Source organism: Monodelphis domestica, chromosome 3 (assembly GCF_027887165.1).
Source record: "Monodelphis domestica isolate mMonDom1 chromosome 3, mMonDom1.pri, whole genome shotgun sequence".
Taxonomy (NCBI): Eukaryota; Metazoa; Chordata; class Mammalia; order Didelphimorphia; family Didelphidae; genus Monodelphis; species Monodelphis domestica.
The window spans coordinates 296,952,338-296,977,194 of NC_077229.1; the positions used below are offsets into that span (position 1 = coordinate 296,952,338).

Below are 24,857 nucleotides of genomic sequence, written 5' to 3' on the forward strand. Positions count from 1 at the left end.
TGAGGTGTTGATGTAAAGCTAATCTTTCTCATACTCTTTTCCAATTTTTCCAGCAGTTTTTGTCAAATAGTGGGGTTTTGTTCCTAAAACTGGAATCTGGGTTTATGGTACACTTACCCCGGGTCTATTCCATTGAACCTCCCTTCTGTCGCTTAGCCAGTACCATATTGTTTTGATAACTACTGCCTTATACTACAGTTTAATATCTGGTACTGCTAGGTTCCCCTCCTTCACATATTTAAAAATCACTTTCTTTGATATTCTTGATCTTTTGTTCTTCCAAATGAACTTTGTTAAAAAATTTTCTGATTCAGTAAAAAAAACTTTCCTGGTAGTTTGATATGTATGGCACTAAATAAGTAATTTAATTTGGATAGGATTGTCATTTTTATTATATTAGTTCTTCCTACCCATGAGCAATTAATATTTTTCCAATTATTTAGATCTAGTTTTAATTGTGTGGAATGTGTTTTATACTTGTGTTCATATAATTCCTGTGTTTGTCTTGGCAGATAGATTCCTAATTATTTTATATTGTCTAGGGTGATTTTAAATGGGATTTCCCTTTCTAATTCTTGCTGCTCACTTGTTTTGGAAATATGTAGAAATGCTGATGACTTATGTGGTTTTATTTTGTATCCTGGAACTTTGCTAAAGTTGTTGATTGTTTCTACTAGCTTTTTAGTTGATTCTCTAGGATTCTTTAAGTAGACCATCATATCATCTGCAGGGAATGATAGTTTAGTTTCCTCATAGCCTACTTTCATCTCTTCCATTCCTTTTTCTTCTCTAATTGCTATGGCTTGGGTTTCTAGTACAATGTTAAATAATATATGTGGTAATGGGCATCCTTGTTTCATTCCTGAACTTATTGGGAAGTCTTCTAATTTATCCCCGTTACAGATGATGCTTGTTGATGGTTTTAAATATATTCTGTTTATTATTTTTAGGAAAAGTCCTTCTATTCCTTTACTTTCTAGTGTTTTCAATAGGAATGAGTGTTGTATTTTGTCAAAGGCTTTTTCTGCATCTATTGAGATAATCATGTGATTTCTGTTGGTTTGGTTGTTGATATAGTCAATTATATGCATAGTTTTCCTAATATTAAACCAGCCTTGCATTCCTGTTATAAATCCCACCTGATCATAGTGAATAATCCTTGTGATAATTTCCTGAAGTCATTTTGCTTGTATTCTATTTATTTGTATTCTATCTTGTATTCCATTCTATTTGCTTGTATTCTATTTCTATTTAAGATTTTTTCATCTATGTTCATTAAGGAGATTGGTCTTTAGTTTTCTTTTTCTGCTTTTGAACTGCCTGGCTTTGGAATAAGTATCATATTTGTGTCATAAAAGGAATTTGATAAAACTTCTTCTTTGCTTATTTTGTCAAACAGTTTATATAGTATTGGTATTAGTTGTTCTTTAAATGTTTTATACAATTCTCTTGTGAATCCATCTTGCCCTGGTAATTTTTTCTTAGGGAGTTCCTTGATGGTTTATTTGATTTCTTTTTCTCAGATGGGATTATTTAAGTGTGCTATTTCCTCTTTAGTTAATCTAGGCAATCTATATTTCATTTCACCTAAATTGTCATATTTATTGCCATATAGTTGGGCAAAATAGTTCTTAATAATTACCTTCATTTCCTCTTCATTAGAGGGGAGGTCACCATTTTCATTTTTGATACTGTAATTTTATTTTCTTCTTTCTTTTTTTAAATCAGATTAACCAGTACTTTATTTTATTTGTTTTTCCAAGAATTTCTTGTTTTGTTTTCACAGGCTTCCTTCTAGAGAGTCTCTATATGTTTTATTGTGTCTCTATATGTGTGATTATTTCAGATCATTCCAATTCTAGCTCTTCACTTGTCTTTGTAATTATTTCATTTTAAGGCCTAGGACAAGAATTGAGCCCAGGTGTATCTTAAACTATCTATGACCAATTATCCTTAATGTGGTATTTGTGTTCCATAAGTTTCTAGGGAAGGTGAGTTAACATTTTATCAAAGAGATCTAGCAATGCAAAAAAGGAAAGTCCCATCACATTTGTTTTAACCCTCATTTAATAGAGTTAACATTGATGAAATTTACTTTTTAAATAATTTTTCACCTTATTAAAAGAAGCAAGAGATACCCAAGAAGATTTAGACCAGCTCTTCTTAGGTATACTCTTTTTACTAGTGATATCAAACTAAAATATAAGTAGGGATATTTTAATTTTATTAAATATTTCCAAATCATGTTTTAATCTGGTTAGGTTAGACTTGAGAGTGTCCATAGTATGTTGGCTACCTGTGCTTTACAGAATCATTTGATATGACTCGTTCTCTCATTGGAATCAAATATGACTTTTTAATCTTATACATTTTCATCAAACAAAATGTTTTGATGGCCTTTGTGAGTGAATTTCAATATGAATAATCTTCCACTCACCCTCTTCTTTTTGATGTGCATTAAGTTATGTGGCAAATATTTTATTTGGATAAAGATGAATACACTATACAGATGATTTTTCTAAATGAGAGGGAGAGGTGAGGTAGAATTAGTCTTTGACAAAAATCCTTTCTGCAGATCCTTTTAAGCTCACTAACAAGTAATAGAATTGTAAAGTTACAGATAACTCTAAAATATCAAATCATATTAAAATATAATTATTTTCTATAGCTCTTCAAGTAATAAAGAGGAAGAAAACTTCAAAGGATTAATGTTCACTACTATGTTGCCTATTTTTTACTTATTCTAATTCCTTCCATCTACCCAAATGTTTCCTTCCAACATAAAACAAACTTAATTCAATTTAATTTGCTAGCTACAGAACCCCAGGGGCTGTTAAGTGTTGAATTTGAGAAAGTGCTTGGCCTGAATTAAGAAAGTGAGCAATTAATAAATATTTGTTGTAGGGGCAGTTAGTTGACTGAGTGTATCAAAAACCAGGACTAGAGAGGGGAGGCCCTAGGTTCAAATTCTGTCAAAAAAAACTTCCTAGCTATGTCACTGTGGGCAAGCACTTAATCTCTATTGCCTAGCCACAACCATTCTTCTATCTTGCAACTAATACATTGAATTGATTCTAAGATGGAAGTAAAGGATTTAAAAATACATTTTAAAGAAATCTTTGTTCTGTCCTCTTTTGAAGTCTGCTTTGGATATCCTATATGAAAGTGATAGAAAATTTTAGCTCACAAGAAAGCCTTTCTTACTCCTTTTCATGCTTCATTAGATATAAATTATCAAAATAATTAAACTATTACTTTTGTTAGATCTATTAAGGAGATTTGCATGCTTTTTGACATATTTGTATTCTTTGTTACTTTTTGTTCTTGTTACAATAAGGTCTAAGTTATTTTCCAATTTTAGTGAAGACTTGTAGACACTTAGAGACTAATCCTTCGATTTCCTAAAAATTGTGTTTTCTTCAGCACAGATCTCATCAAAGAATACTTGGGTTATCAGCCCAATGGTAAATTCTCCTCAGCTTTCTTTTCTTTATTATATTTCAGTTTCCTCTTGTAGTACATTGAATAAATGAATGAAAAAATATTATTAAGTACTTTCTGCAAAGTATTGTGTGAAATTTTGAAAATACAAATAGAAAGGTAGAATGAGTCACTGTTTTAAAGGAGCTCACTACTAGAAAACACATAAAAAAGGAAGGAAGTTAAATGGAAAAGTCACTTATAACATTGGGTATAGGGGCAAAGCAGATAGAAAAGTATCTCCTTTAATATCATTTTAATAAATGAAACTATAAGCAATTCCTGACATCAAATCATTTCACAGTGCCAAGGATTTTAGCAGGAAAAAGATTCTTGTTTGAGTTTTCAGTAGCAGTGACTATTAAGAAGTAGAGTCTGTGGCCCTCTTGGTAGCTATTGATCAGTAGTTGGAGGTAGTGATCAGCCAAGAGGATGGTAGTCATTTGACTTTTCTACCATAAATATCTATCTGTTATAGCTAGGCTCAATGTGGAAACTATAATGTTACAGTTCAAATGGGGAAAAATGTTTGTTACAGAAATTTTTACAGATTTTTTTTAAACATTTTGTTCCCTTCCCAGGTTACCCTTAAATGTACAAGGGACAATTCTGTTTTGATTGATCTATGACTAAGATGTATATAAATTTGTTTTTTCTCTACTACTCAATATTGTACTCTACTTAAGATTCAATAAAATGAATTTATATTTCTAAGTATTGACTTCAGTTACATCTTTACACTTACTTAAGGAGATCAAATATAATCTAAGACTTTCATTATTTTCCCACAAAAAACTATTAGTAATGAAAATAAAATGAAGTTTGATAGAAAGCAATGTTTTCTTCTTCCCAAATCTCATTTCCTTTAGGACTTAAATGTATAAACATTTCCAATTTGGATGCACTGAGTAATGTCAGGGGCATATGCACCCCTTTTGCAAGGGAATTATAGAAATCTCATGATGCAATTTCATCACTGATGCATGTTTGGTGACCCATGCATCAATCAAAACAGTGAGAATATGGAACGAGTCAAAAGGAAGAATTTATAATATGGAGAAATTTAATTTGACAGTTTTTTAAAATAAATAGTGAGTTTTCCTTATATAGTAACAAACTTGGCAGATGCTTTTTCCCCACCTTGAGGAGACAATTTGAAAAGTAGTAGAAAAAATAAGTTAGAAGTTTTCCCAATATAAAATCCACTTTTTTCATTATTTTAAGTTTTAATGAGTGATATGACATTGTTATGTATTTAATACATGAGTGACTTACACTGGATAATAGAACCCAATTAGATGAAAATTTTGAAAAGGATTAAAAAACCATTGAGGCTTAGTTGTACAATGTTTTCTCTTAATTTTTGGTGAAATATTTTATTCTACTTTTCTAAATCCATTAATAAAAAATATTTGACCCCATACAAGTCTAAAACACTACTTATCTGTCCAAAATCAACCACCGTCAAGGTGTCCCAAAAGTGTTAGTGCAGATTTAAGCTTTTAAAGTTTTATTCCAGATGATAGAAAGTATACAGATTTCTGACACTTCCTGGCTCTGTGACCACTGACAGATCACATACTCACAAAGAACATCAGGTTTTTCATCTCCAAAGTGGGGACAATATTTGTACTATTTATCTTATCACATTGTTAGAAGCATAGTACTTTTTAAGCATGAAAACACTATATAAATGAGAACTAGTAAACAATGAATGAACTCCCATGGTCAAGTCAATATTAATGAATAGTCAATAAACATTTGGTAAATGCCTACTATGTGCCAGTCACTAGAAGCACTGTTAAGCCTGTTGTAATTATTATATTACATTATTTGAACTCAAGTTCAAGCTTTTACCAAATTAGTAGTGTGTGTGTGTGTGTGTGTGTGTGTGTGTGTGTGTGTGTATGTGGTAAGCTTTCCAATTCTTATAGGATCATTAAAACAGAGTAAAAGGTGCCTTAGAGGTCCTTGAGTCTTATCCCTTAAATTTTTCAGATGAGGAAACTTAGTCCCAGGGAGGTAAAGTTAAGTAGCCAAGGTTATTCAAATAACTACTTATTATGAAGAATCTAGACCTCTTGACAGTCAATCTCGGGTTCTGTGCTGGTTCCACAATTAGGCAAGTGTATTACACTCTGTCTTACAAGACACCAAAGGTCTAGTACTTAGAAAAACTAATCACCTATATTCTCTAAGGTCTGATCATCAAGGAAAATCTAAGTGAGTGAGCCAAGCTAGAGAGAGAAGAGAAAAAGGAGCTTGTGATTGTATAAAAGGAGGTGTACTCCTGCTCTACTTGGATCTTGTGTAAGCACATTATGATTGTTTGTGAAATCTCTGAGGCAAAGATTTCATGCACCTACCCCCCATGAGGAAAAGACAACAGAAGGAACAGTAAAAAGCAACCTTCAAGATAATAAATATATTTAATGTTACTAGAATGTTTATATAAACTGCTCTCTCTTCAGAGATTCATAATTATTGCTAGTGATAGCTGTAGTCCTAGTGGAATAAATTGGGAAGAAGCAGGAAAAAGAGTAAAAACATTTATTTCTGCTATAAAAAGGGCATGGGAGGAGGTTAGAAGAGGCTTTTGTTTAATGCTACTTATTACAAAGGATGTCAGATATTGGATCGTCATCACATAAACTACTTATAGCACAAGTTGCCAAAAGCATGCTGGTTAATATTCCTGAATGTAAGGTTAGATTTACAGTCTTTATTGACAAAGCTTAGATGATTCACTGGCAAAGGTCATACTATAGAAATGGTTCAGAAGTAATTGTTGAGTGTAATTCGGCCATGTGGAAGTTGAGAATTCTGAGAAATGTACAGAGGGATTTTTGTTTCTTTTTCTGTTTTCTTTTTTTAAACTCTCATAATGACTTTCAAAGGTCCCTGGGTAGAATTAGAATATATGATGTTGCACATCAAAGCAATGAGAACTAGTGCTTTTATTTGCAATTTCATAGTTGCTCCTTTTAGTATTCTTCAGAATATTTTTTTAATGGCTACAGTTAAAGACTATTAAAGTGAAAGGCACCTTGGTCTATCTAGTTCAAACAATAATTTTCAAGATGGTAGCAGATGAAGACCAGGGATGTAAAAAGACTTGCCCAAGGCTACATATTGTGTTCCTATAGAAGCTAGAGTTTCCAGATTTCCCAAGATATGTTCTGTGATGCTATAATGCAATCATAAGCTTAATAGACATAGATAATCATTTACATATGGTAAAATGAATGAAGTAAAAAACCTGGAGTCAGGAAGCTAAAAGTCAGTTTACATACTACATATGTGACTCTGGGCAAGTCATATAACTGCTGTTTACCTTAGTTTCCTCTTCAAAATGGCAATAATAGTACCTATCTCATTGGATATTGTGAGCATCAAATGAGATCAAATTGAGATGTCTGATACATAGTAAATGCTTTATAATTATTATTTTTATTATCTTGTTTTATAGAAAACTGTGTCATTTTCCTCTTTCTGAAATACAAGGGTTTACAAAGGTCTACAGATTCATTTTGTACAAAGACGTCAATTTATAAATGAGTTATATTTCAAGTTATTTTATGATTTGCATTCTTCTAATTCTGACATTGGTAGATAGAGTTTTAGTCTATTTCATGAAAGCCTATCTTGTTCATAACAGGCATCTGAGTAGTGAAGTAGTTACTTTGGGAAGCTGAATTTCAATCCTGCCTTAGTCACTTACCTGTGTGAACATGTCAATTAATCCCTTTAATTCTAATTTTCTTTTTCTATAAGGTGGGGATAGTACCAGTCTCACAAAGCTGTTGAAAGGATCAAATGAAATAACATTTAAAATGTGCTTAAAGTACTATATAAATGCTATATTAATATTATTATATATCATGTATAATATATTAATATCTATTATTATTATCATAACTTAAATGTATTTTTAATAGTTCCAGGTTGAATATGGCAGTACTTGGCAGTAGGGAGCCAGTGTGGGAGAGGAAGGAGAATAGGGAGAAAGAAATTAATTTTTGTCCTATTATCTAAATGCCTGGCCAAAATAAGTCAAGAACTATTTATTAAGTTCTTACTTTGTGCCAGGCACAGTGCTAATTGCTTTTTTGCAAACAAAAAGATAGTCCCTGCTATCAAGAAATTTACATTCTCCCAGGGTAGGACAACACATAAAAGGGAGCTGAAAAGGAGGACTGGGAGGATCCCCATGGGTACACCCTGGGAAGTCCAGAGAGTCAGAAGCAGAGCCAGGACAGGAATCAATAATTGGCTGGACTGGATAAGAGATTCCAAGGGGAACCCACCTCTAGGAAACAGGGTAAAAGAGGATGAGAGATGTTCCAGGGGGAAAGAATAGGAGAAGAACAGTAGTAGCAAAGGAAGGAGAATCAGAAACATAGCCAGAAAAGTAATGAAGAATAAAAAAAGAAGAGGAATAATAGTAACTAAAGTTTGTCCTTAATATGTTCCTCCTTCTTTCTATATCTCTTTTCCATTTTCCAGTTTCCTGTAACAATATAGATTTAATCTAATCCACCCCTTTTTTAATGTTCAACTCTAGTGCTCCAATGTTACAATAATATTGGGAACAGAATAATAATAGATTCCACTTATGTAGTCAATAAATAATTCAATTCAGTAATTCATTAAACATTTATTAAGCACTTGTTTTGTGCCAGGCATTGTGCTATTATACCTATATTGCACTTTAATTTCAATATCTACTTTTTTCCTTCAATTTTCTGCAAATTATAAAGATAGTAATTTTATATTCTTACATATTTTAACATATTTTATATATTAGGAAATTTGGCCTTCAAAAACATAAAAGTGACTTGCACAGTCAGCTGGTAACAGATATAAACAGGATTCAAAGACAAATATTCTAAAGTGCTTTTAACAATGAAAATTACTCTCCTGATATCTCCTTCCCCCAATTAAAATACACATTTCCCCAATGCAGATTAGAATTGGAAAAAAGAAAGTGATTCTAAGAATTTTCACTCAATGAATTATTTATAAAATGTGTATTTTAATAGAAGAATAATTTAGCCAAATTCATGTTAATTATTGGAATTTAATATAGGACAAAAAATAGGTAAAAAATGAGATGGTTCTTGCAACATTCTGAAGAAGGATCATCATAGGAAGTAGAACTGGAAAAGATCTTTAAAAGCCTTCTTGAACAAAACCTTTCACAGAGCAACTAAGATTGAAAGAAGTTACATAATTTGCCTGAGGTAACAGAGATAATAAGCACAAACTTTAGTGTTCTAACCCAAGATTTCTAACTCTAGAGCTAGTTATCTTTCTGCTATGTCAGCAAATTCTCTTTGATTAAAAATAAGCTTCAGTGGTCAGCTTCCCATTTTCACAATATACTTCCTTCTTCCATTTATGGTGTCAAAGGTTCTTTAAATTATCTATTTCTTGCCCTCCTCAATGCACAATATTTGCCAGTTTAAAAAAACAAACAAAAACCTCTTCAGTAGCTTTAGGAGAGGGACCATTGATGCCTGCGGGTCACTTCTTACAGAATATTTATCTTTCCCTTTAAACAAACTATTTAAAATAGCTGCAAAACACAAAAGTAAAGTAAATTGTATATTTCTATCTTATAGTATGTACCTGTGCCACTAAATTTGAAGTTTATTTGCCTGATGAAGTGTGGAAGTTTTTTTTAGTAGTATATGCAAGCAGATAGAAGCATTTCCCTGGGAAAAAAAGTTCTCATTTACCAGAAGTTATAAGAATTTCACATTTGTTTTTTATTTCTATAATAATTATTTTCCCTGATACATATAATCTAATGGAGCTTTTTATTCTTTCCATAAGAAAACTGGTTTTTATTTTTGCTTATTACTATTCAACATTATAAAAGAGATTGAATGAACATTCTTAGCTGAAAATAGGAGGCTCTAACTCTACGTTTCCAATTATGAGAAAAATAGAACACACACACTAAATATATATATATATATATATACACATATATATTCTCATTATACAAATCATTTGATTTTTTGGAATGAATACAGTTAAGTATTTTTATTATGGTAAAATATGGTAAAAATTTAGCAAGATGAGTAGTGGTTATCCAAAAGTTTATTGATGAGACTACAAGATTTGGGGTTAAGTTCTACCTTGCATTTATTGATTGTATGATCTTGGTCAAATTTGTCATTCAACTATTATATATTTCAAACTCTCTAACACCGAGTACCCTAAATTCTGTGCTGTGGCATCTCTAGGTGCTGCCATAAACTCAACAATAGTACCTTGGGATACTTTTCATTTTCAAGGGAAACAGCAATATTTAACATCTGATATGTTCACAAAAGTTTGAGATTTACTATTGTTATTATTTTTACTTCAAACTACACACATAACTTCTTAAATTTTGTCTTTGTCCATGGAATCTGATACAAATGGATTTGAATCTTGCCTCGGATATTGTTTGACTGTGACTGTCACCTTATTAAGACTAATTGTCTCACTTCTAAAATGAAGACAATAATATCTGTGGAACCTCCAGTACCTGAAAAAGTTGAGGCTCAAATAGGATAATATATATATATATATGTATATATATATATATATATATATATATATATATATATATATATATATATATAAATCATTTTGGAACCCTTAAAGGATCATATAAATTTCAGCTTTTAGTAAGTGAAGGGTGACCTCAGAATTCCTACATAAAGAATCTAAAGGATAATATAGGTATAGTAATCAAATACCAATAATAAATAAGGGAGAGGGAGAAGAGAATTGAGACAACTCAAGAAAGAATAGTAGAAGTCGAATTTAATCTACTTGAGAGAAGAGGCTACATTTTCTTCTTTGTTCCATCCTGCCCAACACAGTAGTTTTCATAGTTTGCAAACTCAAGTAAACTTTAATTTTCCAACTACAAATACAGTGAAATGAATGAAGGCAGATATGTTTAAGTATCTTATGCCTCTTTCTTATCCTTCTATTCCAAAATACTACCAAAACTTTGAGGGAATTAAAAAAATAAACAAACAGATATAGAATCAACGTTATTTAGTATCTTGTAGCACTGCATCATCCTTCTTTTATTCACCTTTTCAAATAGCACATTACAGGACCCAGTACAAAAATATAGATAATTAATATTCCCAAACCAGAAATTAGACTTCTCTACATATTAGAATCTTTTAAAAAATTGAATGAAAATAAATGAACTTGATTCTGGCTAATCTTGGATTTCAGAAGATATAAAACATGATTTTTGGAAGGGAAAAATAAAACATAAATATATTTGTTAGAAAGAGCCAAGAAACATAGCTTAGGCACATTAGGCAAATGAGTGTCTATGGGAATGCTAGATATAACATTTTCTTTTTCACTTAAAAACAATAAACAGGATAAATTAACTAATAAGAACAATAGGCATCCATGTTTTTATTTGGTACCTGTGACCAGAGATGCTAAGGCATCACATTTCCTTTTTGAACAGCTCTAATTACCAGGAAAGTACTTCATTTTATGATCCCTAAATCTTCCTCCCTTCAGTTACCACTTTCTAAAGTTACAGAAAATAAATTTAATTAGTTTTCCACATTTTTATTTATTGCTTTTCAAAGAGTTTAAGCCTGTTATCATACCCCAATTTAGTATGTTTTTTTCAGTTGAAATAGCCCCATTGCCTTCAATATCTCCTCATATGACTTAGTTTTTAGATCCATGACCAACTTTATCATCTTTCTCTGGTTAAGCTCCAGCAAAATTTTAGATGGATATTGACTAATTAAAGCCTGTTATTAAAAGGATGAATATCAGAAAAGTGCCATGTAATGGTTTAATTTCCTATGCTTATAACTGCTGGCAGTAATATATATTTTTTTAAGTTTATTGATTTTTCAATTAGTTTTTTTTTAAACCCTTACCTTCCATCTTGTAGTCAATACTGTGAATTGGCTCCAAGGCAGAAGAGTGGTAAGGGCTAGGCAATGGGGATTAAGTGACTTGCCCAGAGTCACACAGCTGGGAAGTGTCTGAGACCAGATTTGAACCCAGGACCTCCCTCTCTAGGCCTGACTCTCAATCCACTGAGCCACCCAGCTGCCCCCTCAATTAGTTTTGAATGGACATTTCATTCATTTCCAAGGTTTTTTTTTGGGGGGGGAAGGGCATGATTTTCCTATCTATAGATACATTTATTTTCAAATGAACTGGATTCTGAGAGGTAAATTATATTGGATAAAATACTTTTTTTTTCTAAAAAATCAATAAGTATTTACTTGTATGAAATGTCTACTCTGGGCTAAGTTATGAGCATGCCAAATTTAAAAACAAATAATGAAGCAATCCCTTCTCTCAAAGAGCTTACATTCTTTCTGGGTAGATAAGCACATGCAAGATCTATATCTATATATATATGTACATATATGTGTATACATTTATGTGCACAAATATATAAATATACTTGCATATATTGTTGTACATTCATGTATATATACATATATGCATGTATATATGTGTTCAGGGGAACATGAGATAAAGCCCTAAGTTTGGAATCAGAAAGGCTCATCTTTGTGATTTCCAATCCGGCCTCAGACTAATGATCTATATAACCCTGAGAAAGTCACTTATCCCTGTTTCCTTCAGTTCCTCATCTATAAAATGAGCTGGAGAAGGAAATGGCAAATTACTCCAGTATCTTTGCCAAGAAAACAGCAAAGACAGGTTATTTATGACTGAAATGACTAAACAGCAACAACAGTATAGAATAAATATAAAGATAAAAATGAATTAAAAAATATAGGATAGTTAAGTATAGAGTATTTAAGGATGGAAGTCATTTACTGGAAGCTTAGGAAAGGCTTCATATAGAAGACAAATCATAAATCTTGATGATATTGATTCTACAAGGAGAAGGCTCCAATAAGGGAAGGTGGTCCATGAAAAATCCCAAATTTGTTATGCATAAGAAACAGAAAAGAACATTTTAGCTTGATCATCCTATTGTAATAGGTAGCCAGTGGATTTTATTCAGTAGGAGAGCAACATCCTAGGATCTGTACTTAAGAAAATTTACCTTGTCAGCTCTGTGGAGAATGGACTGGAATGGAGAGAAATTCCATGCAGGGAAACCAATTAAGGGGTCATTGCAATAATCTGAGTGAGAAGTAATAAGCACATGAACCAAGGCAGTGGCTCCGTGAGATTGACTGAATATATGGATCTGCATAGAGATAATAATTAAAGCCATATGAGATGATGAGGTCCCCAAGAGGGAGTGTAAAGATGATAGTACAGAATAGAGTCTTGTAGAACACTTATAAATGAAGTTTGGTGTCATAGCATGGCTGACAAGCTATCAGAGACTAAGAAATTATACCAGTGGAAAAAGACTGCATCAACAAAAACTGCAGAAGGAGTATTTAGGTCTGAGAGAGTGATCACTAATGCTTAAGGTAGCAGAGAGATCAAGAGAGATGACATCTGAGAAAGGACTCTCCAATTCTGAAATTGAAATCATTGTTAAATTTGGAGAGAGGTGCTTTAGTCAAGTAATGAGGTTGGAAGCCAAGTTTTAAAGGGTTGCAAATAAATGATGGGGAAAGGAGGTGAAGGCAATCTGTGTGAACTGCATACTGAATCCGGTGTGACCCCTGACATGTTCCCGAGCTTATGTAAAATTTAGCATACAACGCTGTCCCTTGGTGCTAAAAGGACACATCCCAAGCTGGGGGAATGTGGTAAGTGGATAGAAGGAGTGAAGTCACCATTGTAAACTGTGTATCTCTTTTCCCAATAAATTGTGGTACTTTGGAAATCAGGTAACTAGATGGCAGAGAAGAGTCCATGCCTAGAGCCAGGAAGGCTCATCTTTATGAGTTCATATCTTATTCAAGATACTTACTTATTAACTCACTTAACCATGTTTGCTTCTGTTCCTTCATCTGTAAATGAAGAAGGAAATGGCAAATCACTCCAGCATTGTTCCCAAGAAAACCATAAATGGGTTCATAAAGACTGAACTGACACAACTGAAATGACTGAACTCTAGAAATCAATGACATGTATGATGCTATTTGAGTCCTTTGTAGTTTTATACAACATTCAGTACTGTAAGAGGTAAGAGGCCATGGTGCCTGCCTTGAGAAGAAAAAGATCTGGTTTCAGGGTCTGTTACCTACATGCACTAGCAATGTGATTCTAAGTCATTTAACTTCTCAGTGGGCCAGACAATTAACAGTATACATTATAGATGAATAATTGATCCTTAATATTAGAAGACACCCCTGCTAGAATTGTCATACACTATTGAAATCACAGTCTCATAAAACAACAATCATGAGAAAAGGTAATAGTCATAACGATTGCACCAAAAATGTGATTGATTTACTGAAAGTTGGATAGGGAAAAGTCTTAATGAAATGTACATTTGATAGAAAAGAAGAAGCCCTGGGGAGGGTACTCAAAAGACCTGGTTCTGAGTCTTAGAATCTCTCATGTGACCTTGGACAAGTCATTTATTTGCTCTGAGTATCATTTCTGAAGTTAGGGGCTTTGAATATATGTTCTGTAAGATCTTTTTCAGTTCTAAGGTTCCATGAAATCTAAGAATCATAGGATTTGAAGGCGAACAAAACCTAAGAAATCATCTAGTCCAATCTCAAATTTTCTTGAAGACATATCTGTTGATGATATATGTTTGTCAGGCATCAATCATCACTTTAGATCTTTAGACTATTATTATTAATTTATTATAATAATATATATTATCATATATATATAATTAATAGCTACCATCTATGTAGAGCTTTGAGGCTTACAAAGCTGGGTGCATGTTCCATTTCATTTGATTCATAAAAAAATTCTACCCCATCTTATAGGTGTAAATCTTTCAAAAGAATTCCATTTAATTTAACATTACCATTAATTTAATATCTAAGCATGTCTAGCCTAGAGATAAAGGTGTCCAAATTGGCATAGTCTCTCCATTCTTTAAGATATGACTTTTTACCTCATGACCACCTTCAGTAACATTGACAAGAATTTTGAACAAGGAAACTATCACAAAATGTTAAGTAAAATTTGAGGTCAAATTTTAAAAAAATAGACACTATTTCTTTCCTTCCCTGCCCTTATCTTAAGGAAGAATCTTAAATTCTTCCTCAGGAGAAAAATCATGTTAGGAGATGGAAAAAGCAGACTTGGTCATTAGATGACTGGGTCAATGGTCCAACCACTTCCAGAGTGAATAAGGCAATGATTTAAATGCAGTGAGAGTAACTCTGTTCAAAATTATGGTTATAGTTTAATTAATTTGTCAAAGAAAGCCCTTTCGTCCTCAACAATTCACCTTCAAACTTCAAGACTAGAAAGGCCTTTGTAGACCAGAAAAATATTATTGAATATTTATAGAGAAACTAAAAATCTCATTTTACTATGCCTCCACAATCCTTACAACAGTCCTATTAAATAAATGCTATTGTTACTTCTATTTTACAATGTGATAAAATTGAGGAAAAATTATGTGACCTACTGAAAATCATGTTGCCTAAGTCACACAATAAGTGTTTGAAGGAGAATTTGAAACAAGATCTTCCTGACTCCAAGACCAGTATTCATTAACCATACCATAATATTTCTCACTGAAACTGCCTCAGAAATGGGAAACTTGCCTAGAAGTGAAATGGAAAAGTCTTTACCAGAGACACACACAACAAAAAGTATTATGATATTGGCAAGCTGAAAAAGGTACCATACCCCTGGGGCTATGTTTCTCAGCTTTGAAGAGAAGTTGCCTAATTTGCTTATTCTTTCCAGCAAACACTGCTTTCACCATTTCAGTGAAAAAAAAATCTAACCTAATAATAATTTCATTGGTTCAGGGTCTCACTATAGGAAGCCTCAGAATGGCAAAGATATTTGTGCTCTCAGTAGGGCTATTGGCTACCTTCTCGTCCTATAGATCAATCACTTTCCCTCTGATTATGAAACCTATTCACCCTAAAATAGACTTCACTTTAGTAAAATTATAATTTAGCAATATATTGCTACACATTGCTCATTAATAGAAAAGTGACTCATGAAATAGTACCTATAGGTTGATTTTTTTTTCTTCCACTAGTCCAAATAAATTTACAGAAAGTGAAATATAAAATTAACTTTTATTTCAGACCAACAAAATGTATATAGCTTCTGTATGTCAAATATAACTGATCCTAATTCCAGGCAGGATATCCAAATATATTCACTGAGATTTTGAATTTTATCAAGGAGTTGGTGGCTGGAATATTTTCATGTAACCCAGTCTTTGCTTTTCCTTTCAGGAGCTGGAGTTTTCCAATCTGTTTGCTGTTCTCCACTGTATCCATTCCTTCTTTGCTGCCAAAGTGGCTTGTTTGGACCCTCTATATTTAGGCAATCAGGCCTCTGCCTCTGCTTCTACTTCTGCCTCATCTGCTGCTACTGGCAAAGTAAAATATACAACCTGACACCCCACACTTCATACTGCCACAAATACATAAACTGTGCGTATAAATATTCATCGCTACTAGTCCCTGGAAAAACCACAAATTCACCAATTCAAGAGACAAGTCTATATTGCAATTTCAGCAGAAAGAAATGCCACAATGGATCATGAACTCCTCTCAGTTCTGCAAGACATCTGTAAATAATCCTAGCTGAAAACCAACTATAGGATGGATATGCTTTTACTATGATTTGTACCAACATACTGCTTCAAGCAAAAAGTAGAGACAAAAGATTAATGATATGAAGAAACACAAATATCCAATAAAATTTTCAACTGCCCATAAGAAACTACAAATGGAATGGTCATTTTCTTCTTTCCAGGTTATTTTCTATGATAATGTGCTAGGCCCTGAGCCTGAACTAATACCACAACTATGTATTATAAGTGACATAAAGCAAGCAAGAGACAGACCCCTGTGGCCATCAGGAGACTAGCATGAAAGACATCTGTCTAAGTACCTCCTCAAGGAAGAAAGCACTTTAATACACATGATAATTTTTTACCTGTGCTCCCTCTCCATAGTGTATGTATCACTGTCATTCTGCTCTCATTGCATTTTATCTTTAGTCATCTGTAATCCAACTGTAAAGGGATAACCATGCTGGCTCATCCTAGACAAAATGTGAAAATGGCCTCCTTTCATCTGGGATCACTGCTTTACTAACTTTCCAGGCATAGGCCTTAATTGCCAATTAAAAATGAAAACCACCTGTTATTTAATTATGACTGATGCAATTGAGTTTGGTAGCTCTTTTATTTCTATCTTCATTGTGTTTTAAGTGTGTTTTAAATCTAATGTGCTTTATTGACCTAACAGAAACACTCCTATTGTCTGTGTCCTAACAAATTTTTCATTAGGAAATATGCTAGAAGACATGAGAGAGAATAAATGAAGGAAGTATCTGTTACTCAGTGTCTATTATTAGCCAATCAGGTATTCAAATTCCCTTAGAAAGTCAAGGTCAAGGATTTGTTAGCTCAATGGCATTGGTACTTTAAAATACCACTGTTAAAGGAAAATGACATTGCAGTCTCTGGAGATTGCACCTTGCTCATAGTGCACGAATTTATTGTGTCTTCTTGATGTTTTGACTCATGATGAATGTAAAATGGAGAAGCTATAAATTTGGAATCGTCCATGCCTCTTCCACTGGTTAGACTCCAAAGATACACTACTTGAATACCCTGGGCCGTGGTCTTGGCCCTAAGATAAGGCTTTAATGGGAGCTTCATATATATATTCAAGCCCCACTCCCATTTTTTCACATTAATTTTGCACTAACACAAATTTTTGAATGTGACCAAATATTTGGTATTCACTTTGTGTGTGACCTAATATTTAAAAAAAAGATGAAAAGTCTTTTCTTTAAAGCAAGAGTTGATCCCTTAAAAGAGAACTATTATTTATAAAGAGAGCACATAGAAGTTATGTTCACATTCTATTGTTTCCATAGATTTTATGAATGAGTAACCAGACAAATTTTTTACTCCTTAATTGTCATTAAATGTGTTGAAGGGAAAACATTTCTAAAGATCAAGAAGAACCACATAAGAAAGTGATATTTTTCCAGTTTTAAAGCATTTGCTTGTAACTCATTTATTGTAGGATGCTATTAAATCTAACAGCCAGTCGTTACTTACTAGGTAGGGGAGAGCTTTGCTTCTGGTTTTTTAATATAGTTTATAACCACTCTGCCTTAGCTCTTTGAAGGTTTGAGTCTAATAACATTATTCTGAGTGTGTTTGGAATGTATGTTGTAATTAATGTGTGGTCAAAATGTTCTGAGTCTTGAAGAACTTATTTTATGAAAATATTTGCCAAATGTGTGGTTATTGTGTCTCATACACATGTAAGATGTGCAAATTTAACTTTCCCATGTATTCATGAGAAAGCATACATTCCAAAGGTTCTAAATGTGAAATTATTTAGCTTAAGGAAATTTTAGTTGGAAACATCTTTTTAGTTACTAAAAATAACTAACACTATTTAACAATCCAATTTTAACTTATCAGGATTTCTTTTATTTATATTAGCACCTGTATTTCTAGGATTAATTCTGATTGACCATAACATTTAAATTATATAACAAATGTTCATACTGTCAGGTGGATGTTGAGGGGCAAAATATGCATAGTATAACCATTTGGGAATTATGTTAGTTAATTAAATTTCATCAGGTAGCTAGCTGAGTAATGATTTGCTTATTTGATCTTATCAACTAAAATATTTAATTATAGATATCTTTATCTTATTTTTTTGGTATTAGGATATAAAATCAGTTTACAATTCAAAATCCATTTGAATTATGGGTGGCCAGCTTGGAAAATTTTGTGAACTTGGCCTTAGGAAGAAGTGATGATTTCAGGTTGAAAAGATGATATAGAAATATGGCTATATTTATTAAAATATTTTTCCATCTGCAAACTCAGAATGATATGTTGTAACTCAAATATAGTGGTACTATTTGATACAGAACATTTAAAAGTCTTAAATACCAATATTAATATTAAATATTTTTTCAAATTATTTAAAACTATGGTCTAGAAAAGTTACTTTTTTCTTCCAAGAGAATAAGTAATTAAAATTAAAATTCTATAGTAGGAAAAATAATTTTGTAAGGTATTATTCATCCCCTACTCTAATGTAAAAAAAAATTAAGTACTTAATTGTCATTAGGGCTATTGTTTTTTTTTTGTTTGTTTGTTTGTTTTTGGAGGGGATGGGTCATTTGTTTTGAGTGTGGTAGTACACTGACAAGTTTTTTTTTTTTTTTTACTAATTATGTTGGGATCCAACTTGAAAAACAAAACCAAATTGAATATGTTAGTATTCATATAAATAGGGTCAGACTCTTCATTTGCATAATTCAGTAGAATGTTTTCTCTAAATCTAGGAGCTATAAGATGTGGGGTTTTTGAATTCCCAGATAATTTTCATCATGGAGAGTATTGGAATCCCTACAAAATATCAAGAACCATTCATATTTTTTTAGTGTGAGTATATATATATATATATATACATATATATATATATGTCAGAAATTGCTAAATTTTAAAAATCAGTTTGATTTACTATTTTATTGATTAAAAATCAATGGAGATATTAATAATTCAGATTAAATTTCAGTGCTCTTTGTACTTTATTTTTTTTGATACATTGTAGTCAAACATTTACCAACAAACCAGTGTAATGAAATTCTTATTAATAGAAGCTTTAGGATGTCGGTGTATGACAAGTAGAGAAGGGACTATTTTATGTTTCAATTGGTCATATGAGTTAGCTCATAACCACTATTGATGGGCAATCTGGATCCCAGTCACTGGGATCTAGTATACTTCACTAAAAGCTCTCTAACCCCTTTGCAACTGATAGTACTGTTATCTCCATGTTCCTGCTGTTTGCTTCCTCTAACAAGCCAATTTTATATAAACATGAATGAAGTCTACATAGACATAATTTTTAGAGGCCCAATTACGGACAACTAGGTGGTATGAGAATGTGTTTTGGAGTAGAGTAGAAGTCCAACATTGACTTTTAGACAGTGATTCTGCTCTATTCCCACTACTTCTAACCATTGTGGAATTCTCCAAGTATATCCACCATTAAACAGAATGAAAGGTCTACTATGAGGAATAAAGAATTATTCCTAAAAGGAGTAAAATAAAATCCATTGTAATGCTAAATACAATTCCCATATAATACACTAATAATTTGAAAACGAATTTGGAATATCAATATTAACCTTTTAAAATTGTAACTAAAGAGAAAGAAATGAATGGACAATTCATTTTGAAACTTGCTAGATCCTGGCTTTTTTCCTAGTCTTTTACTAAGATAAAGAAATTTGTTTGTCTCCCATAATATATAAAATGGTGATTAAACAAGAAAAATATTACCTATAAATTCTAAGCTATTAATATACATGTATATCATGGGCATAAATACTTTCTAAATTTAGACTATGTTCTAGTTTAAGTTAAAATTCATGTCATTATCAATAGTTATACTAATGCTTTAATAAGAATGATGAAGCTCAATTAATATTTTACATGATTACCTTAGCAACATGCTAATTAAAATATATTTTAATTCTATTCATCAATTAATAGCTTTATTTTGTTTTTGCTATATAACTAATAAATACTGTTTATTATTGTTCAAATTATATGAATGAGAATTCTTAGAAATGGTGAAATAGTGGTCAAGTAAACTATATTCCCATATGATTTAGGTTAAGCTGCATGAAATTTATTCATCACAATCCCTAGAAACATCTATAGTTGTATATAAAAATACAACACTTGAATGGCAAAATCTTCAGGCACCTAATCACACATTATAAATGTTAACCCCTTCAGTGCCTTGGTGTTGTTGGTTTTTTTTTTTTTCATTATAAAAATCCTTTTAGTCCTGTTCCCTGTACAATAATGTACATACTGCAGAGTAAAAAAGGATATTTTACAGCATTATCTAGCATAGAAGGGGTTAAAGTATTGCTTAATACTTTTATTTATATTTGTAAAATGTTTGATTTACTCTTCACGATGACACTTCCATTTTATTTTTGACATGTCTTTGGTTGTAGGATATTTTTTTAAAATGTCATTTAATTTGCTATGTTATCAGACAGTATTTAGTTTTTTTGGGAAAGTTAATAGCTAAGAGAAAACAAGAAAATACAAACTAGGTATTACCATCAAAGTGTCTTGTCAAATCTTTTATTAGGGAAAAATAAAACTTTTCCTACTCAGTTTCATGTTTTCTAAATTTACTTATGATATGTTAAAACTCCCAATTAATTCCCTCCTTCCTTCCTTCCCTTCCCTCATTAGAGAAGGCATTGATTGACAAAAAATATTGAAAATTATGCCTTGTTTTATTTATCAGTTCTTTCTCTGGAGGGGGACAAACACAAGACACTCTTCAGAGAACATTTCTGTTACTGTATATAATGTTTTGTTGCTTCTGCTCATTTCACTTTTCATAGTTTCAAGTAGGTCTCTCCATGTTTTTTTTTTCAAAATTAACCTGTTTGTCATTTCTTACCACACAGTAATATTCCATCACAATTATGTGCCACAACTTTTTTAGCCATTTCACAATTGATGGACATCCCTTCAATTTCCAGTTCTTTGCTACCACAAAGAGAATAATTTAAAAAATTTTGAATATGTGGTTTCTTTTCCTTTTTTTCTGAGCATTTTAGGAAATAAACCTAATAGCTCTATTGCTAAGTCAAAAGTTATACATAGTTTTATAACTCTTTGAACATAATTCCAAATTGCTGTGCAAGATGGTTGAGTCAGTTCACCATTCTGCTAACAGTAGATTACTGTCCCCGTTTTCCCACATCCCCTCCAACATTTGTCATTTTTATCTTTTATCATTTTAACTAATCTGCTCACATTTCAGAGATATTCCTAACTTTGAATTTGAAAATGTTTGCCCACTGGATTTTCATTCAGCAACAACTTGAAAATCTGCATTGATTCCTTGCTAGCAATGTCAGGAGAGAGGTATACTATAGTGTTTTTAGTTCTTATACAAACCTTCCTTTACTATGCTATAACATAAAGATCAAATACTAACATTTCAAAGAATCCCACACTTCACTGGCCTTGAGAAAAGTCATGATCATGAATGAATTGGGTCTACTATTAGAAAACAGAAGGCTGAAGAAGCTTAAAAAGCACAAGGGGAGTCTTGTGTTTCTTTAAGGTAAGTATAAATATGTCCATAGTTAAGAACCACTGCCCCTAATTTCCTATGAACATCACTGTACTTAATAGACCTTCTTAAAGGAATTGCTATTTCATATCTCCAAAATCTTGGCTTTTTGATTTCTTTTTATTCTTGAAAAAAATTTCAAACATACTATCATTTATTTGCACATTAAATTTGTTTTTGAGAATAAATTTTAAAAGTGTTCTATATTTTATAAATATGAAAAATTGCAATGATTATAGAAAGTTAAACTATAAAAATATTTATTTCATTTTTAATTGTTTTGGTGGATGTTTGTAAAATGTAAATTAATATTTGTGACAGTCACTTAGATGTTTAAGTTCATTAATGTACTACTAATTAACTGTACTTTTGTAATGGAGCATACTGAAAAATAGAAAATAAATAATTTTTACTAGATCTGCATATTTTATTCCTATGAGATGGGCACAGAAATTGATGCATTTGCTTAAATTGACTAAAGAGGAAATGGTGCAGGGAGGGTATAGAGGGACAGACACTTTTTTTTTTACCTTTTTAAGGAATGCTACCTAATAATAATTTGAAGACTTTTAGTAGTAAAGGAGCAAACCTAACCAGTCAATGCTATAATAATCACCGTAGTTGAAGGAGAAGATGATAAAAGAGTTTCTTCTTTCAGAAATATGAACTATCCCTCTGGTGTGGTATGTGAAACGATGCCATTTAAATTTAAATTTCTATGACTATATATATCTACTCTATAATACTTTCAGAGGTTATAAAAATATCAACAGTCCTTAAAAATATTTTGTGAAGGTTCATCCATCAGATTGATTTCCGTCAGAGAATAACTGAGGACAAAGAAATGTGATTAGGAAATGGGGGAAGGGGCTTTTCTATGAATTTTGATGAATGACTGACAAATTGTGTCTGAAGTCCATTTTTGTCTATGGGTGATATGTCCAAAATTCTCATCAACTACACTCGACTTGAAAACTAACAATTAATATCAAAACCTTAATAATGCTCCTAGAAATAAGCAAAATATGGAGGCAACAAAGTATTTAATCAACTTCATTTCTCATGGCATGGCCTGTATCACCCAAAAAGGTTTAGTAATTTTGACTCTTCTATATTCCAAGCAAAGGAGGTTTATGTGCCTATAGATAATTTTAGCAACTGGTGTTATTTCCAAGGACCATGAATTTTTTTCTTCAGATGAAGCCAAATACATTTACTAAGGTGCTTAGTACTTAGAGAGAAATTCCCTAGACTACATTCCTTTGAAAATAATATTCTGAATACAAATTGGTGACATCTGATTAGCAAGGACTTGGGATGGTGGGGAATAACTCAGCTAAGCAGGAATTTTAAAATAATAAGGTCGCTTTATTTGTGAGATGGTATTGTCAATAAATTTAAAGAATGATAGAAGAGGCTGAGATAAAATGGGAGAAAGCAGAGACAAAAGAAATCCTGATGGCCCCAAGCTAAGAGGTTTCAGCAAATTCTGGTCTACAGACAAAGAGTTAGCATTTACCCCTGCTGGCAACTGAGATGTACTGAAAGGTGAATGGGAGAGTTATTGTCTCATTACATGGTAAGGTTATAAGTTGTACTGAGTTGTGGTGGATTTCCAAACCCTGAACACCTGGATTCATGTCCTACCTCTGATATATTCTAACTGTGTGAGCCAGGAAAACTGACTTAAAACTTGCACTGTTATGTTGCTCTTCAATTCTTTCAGTTGTTTCTCACTCTACCTGCCCCATTTGGGATTTCCTTGGCAATGATTTTGCCATATCCTTCTCCAGCTCATTTTATAGATTTAAAAAAATGGAAGCAAATAGACTTGTCAAGAGTAAGGTAGCTTGTATTTGAGGCCAGATTTGAACTCAGGAAGATGAGACTTTCTGACTCCAGACCCAGGACTCTATCCATTACATCACTAAGCTTCCACCTTAAAATAAGATTGTAAGTTGCAGAGAACAGGCAGACCTGTATGAGTAGGAGGGATTTTCTCACCTGGGATTTAGGTATATCAATAAAAGTACAAGTCAAATTTCTGCCAAGATGAGAGGGAATTTTCCCAGTAGGTTTTTTCTGAGAGATTTCTATTTTCATGAGGTGGGAAGGGGAGGAACTCATATCTTCCTCTATATAGAACACAATTTCCCTTTATCTTTATTTCTTATTAGTTATATTATTTTCCCCTTACACTAATCTCCCCTTTTTTGTACAGTATGTGTATGAGGTAGTATTTAGTTAGGTCTGGCATAACACAAAAAATATCCTTAGTCTGCATAATTTGCTGATACCCTTAAATGACCTATCCTAAAACCCTCCCAACTCTTTCATGTCATGCTTCAAAACACATATAATTACTTCATTCCCATTCTCAGAGTTGGCTTAGTATAAGGAATTCTTTATGAAATTATCATTAGCTAGTTGGCAGTATTTTCTAACATCACTCTCAAAGAGTCATCCTATGTACCCATTACAACATTTAACCAATCACAAGGAAAAAAAATCACAAACTGATTAATTTGACCACTTGATCTCTAATCAATAAACATTCACATTCATAAACAATGATTAATTGATGTGGGTCAATACCAGTAGATGTTAAATAAGAGAAAAAATTTGAAAACTTAAATATTAGGATTAAAAAAAATAACTTCCAAATAGAAAAGACCAGGAAGTCTCCTTTCCTTTATTGAAGCCCTCTTTTCTTGCCTCCAAAAAGGACTTAACATAACAGTAATGCTAGGACAACTGGTGATGCAGATTCCTTTTGTCCTTTATTCTCTCCTTTGTAGGAACATACTTTGTCCTCCCCTTTATAACAAAACATTTTTGCAGTAAAAAGATGCTTATTGTTATATAGTGATAAAATCCATTATAAAAGTACAGATAATTAATGAACAAGATTTTCTTTTAAAGCAGAAAACTCCTGACTATAGTAAGCTATATTGGTAACACTGAAAATGGGGAAGCAGGAAGAGGTAGAATTGATACCTTCATCAGGTCCCATAGAATGGTGTGTCAGGCATATTTAGTCAAACAGCAAATTCTGCCTGAGGTGGATTCCTGCTTAAATCATTCAATGAGCCTGATAAGTCTGCAGCTGTTCATATG

General features: G+C 32.2%; 1 protein-coding gene across 5 annotated transcripts in view; it reads left to right on the plus strand.

Moving 5' to 3' along the window:
• Positions 1 to 22,155, plus strand: part of SNTG1 (syntrophin gamma 1) — a 1,241,132-nt gene extending 1,218,977 nt beyond the window's left edge. For all 5 annotated transcript variants that reach the window (XM_056823896.1, XM_056823897.1, XM_056823895.1 and 2 more), the window contains one exon: positions 15,807 to 22,155. In XM_056823896.1, the coding sequence (XP_056679874.1) occupies positions 15,807 to 15,971 (165 nt within the window). In that variant the 3' untranslated portion in view covers positions 15,972 to 22,155. The remainder of the gene's footprint in view (positions 1 to 15,806) is intronic.
• Positions 22,156 to 24,857: the final 2,702 nt, after the last annotated feature.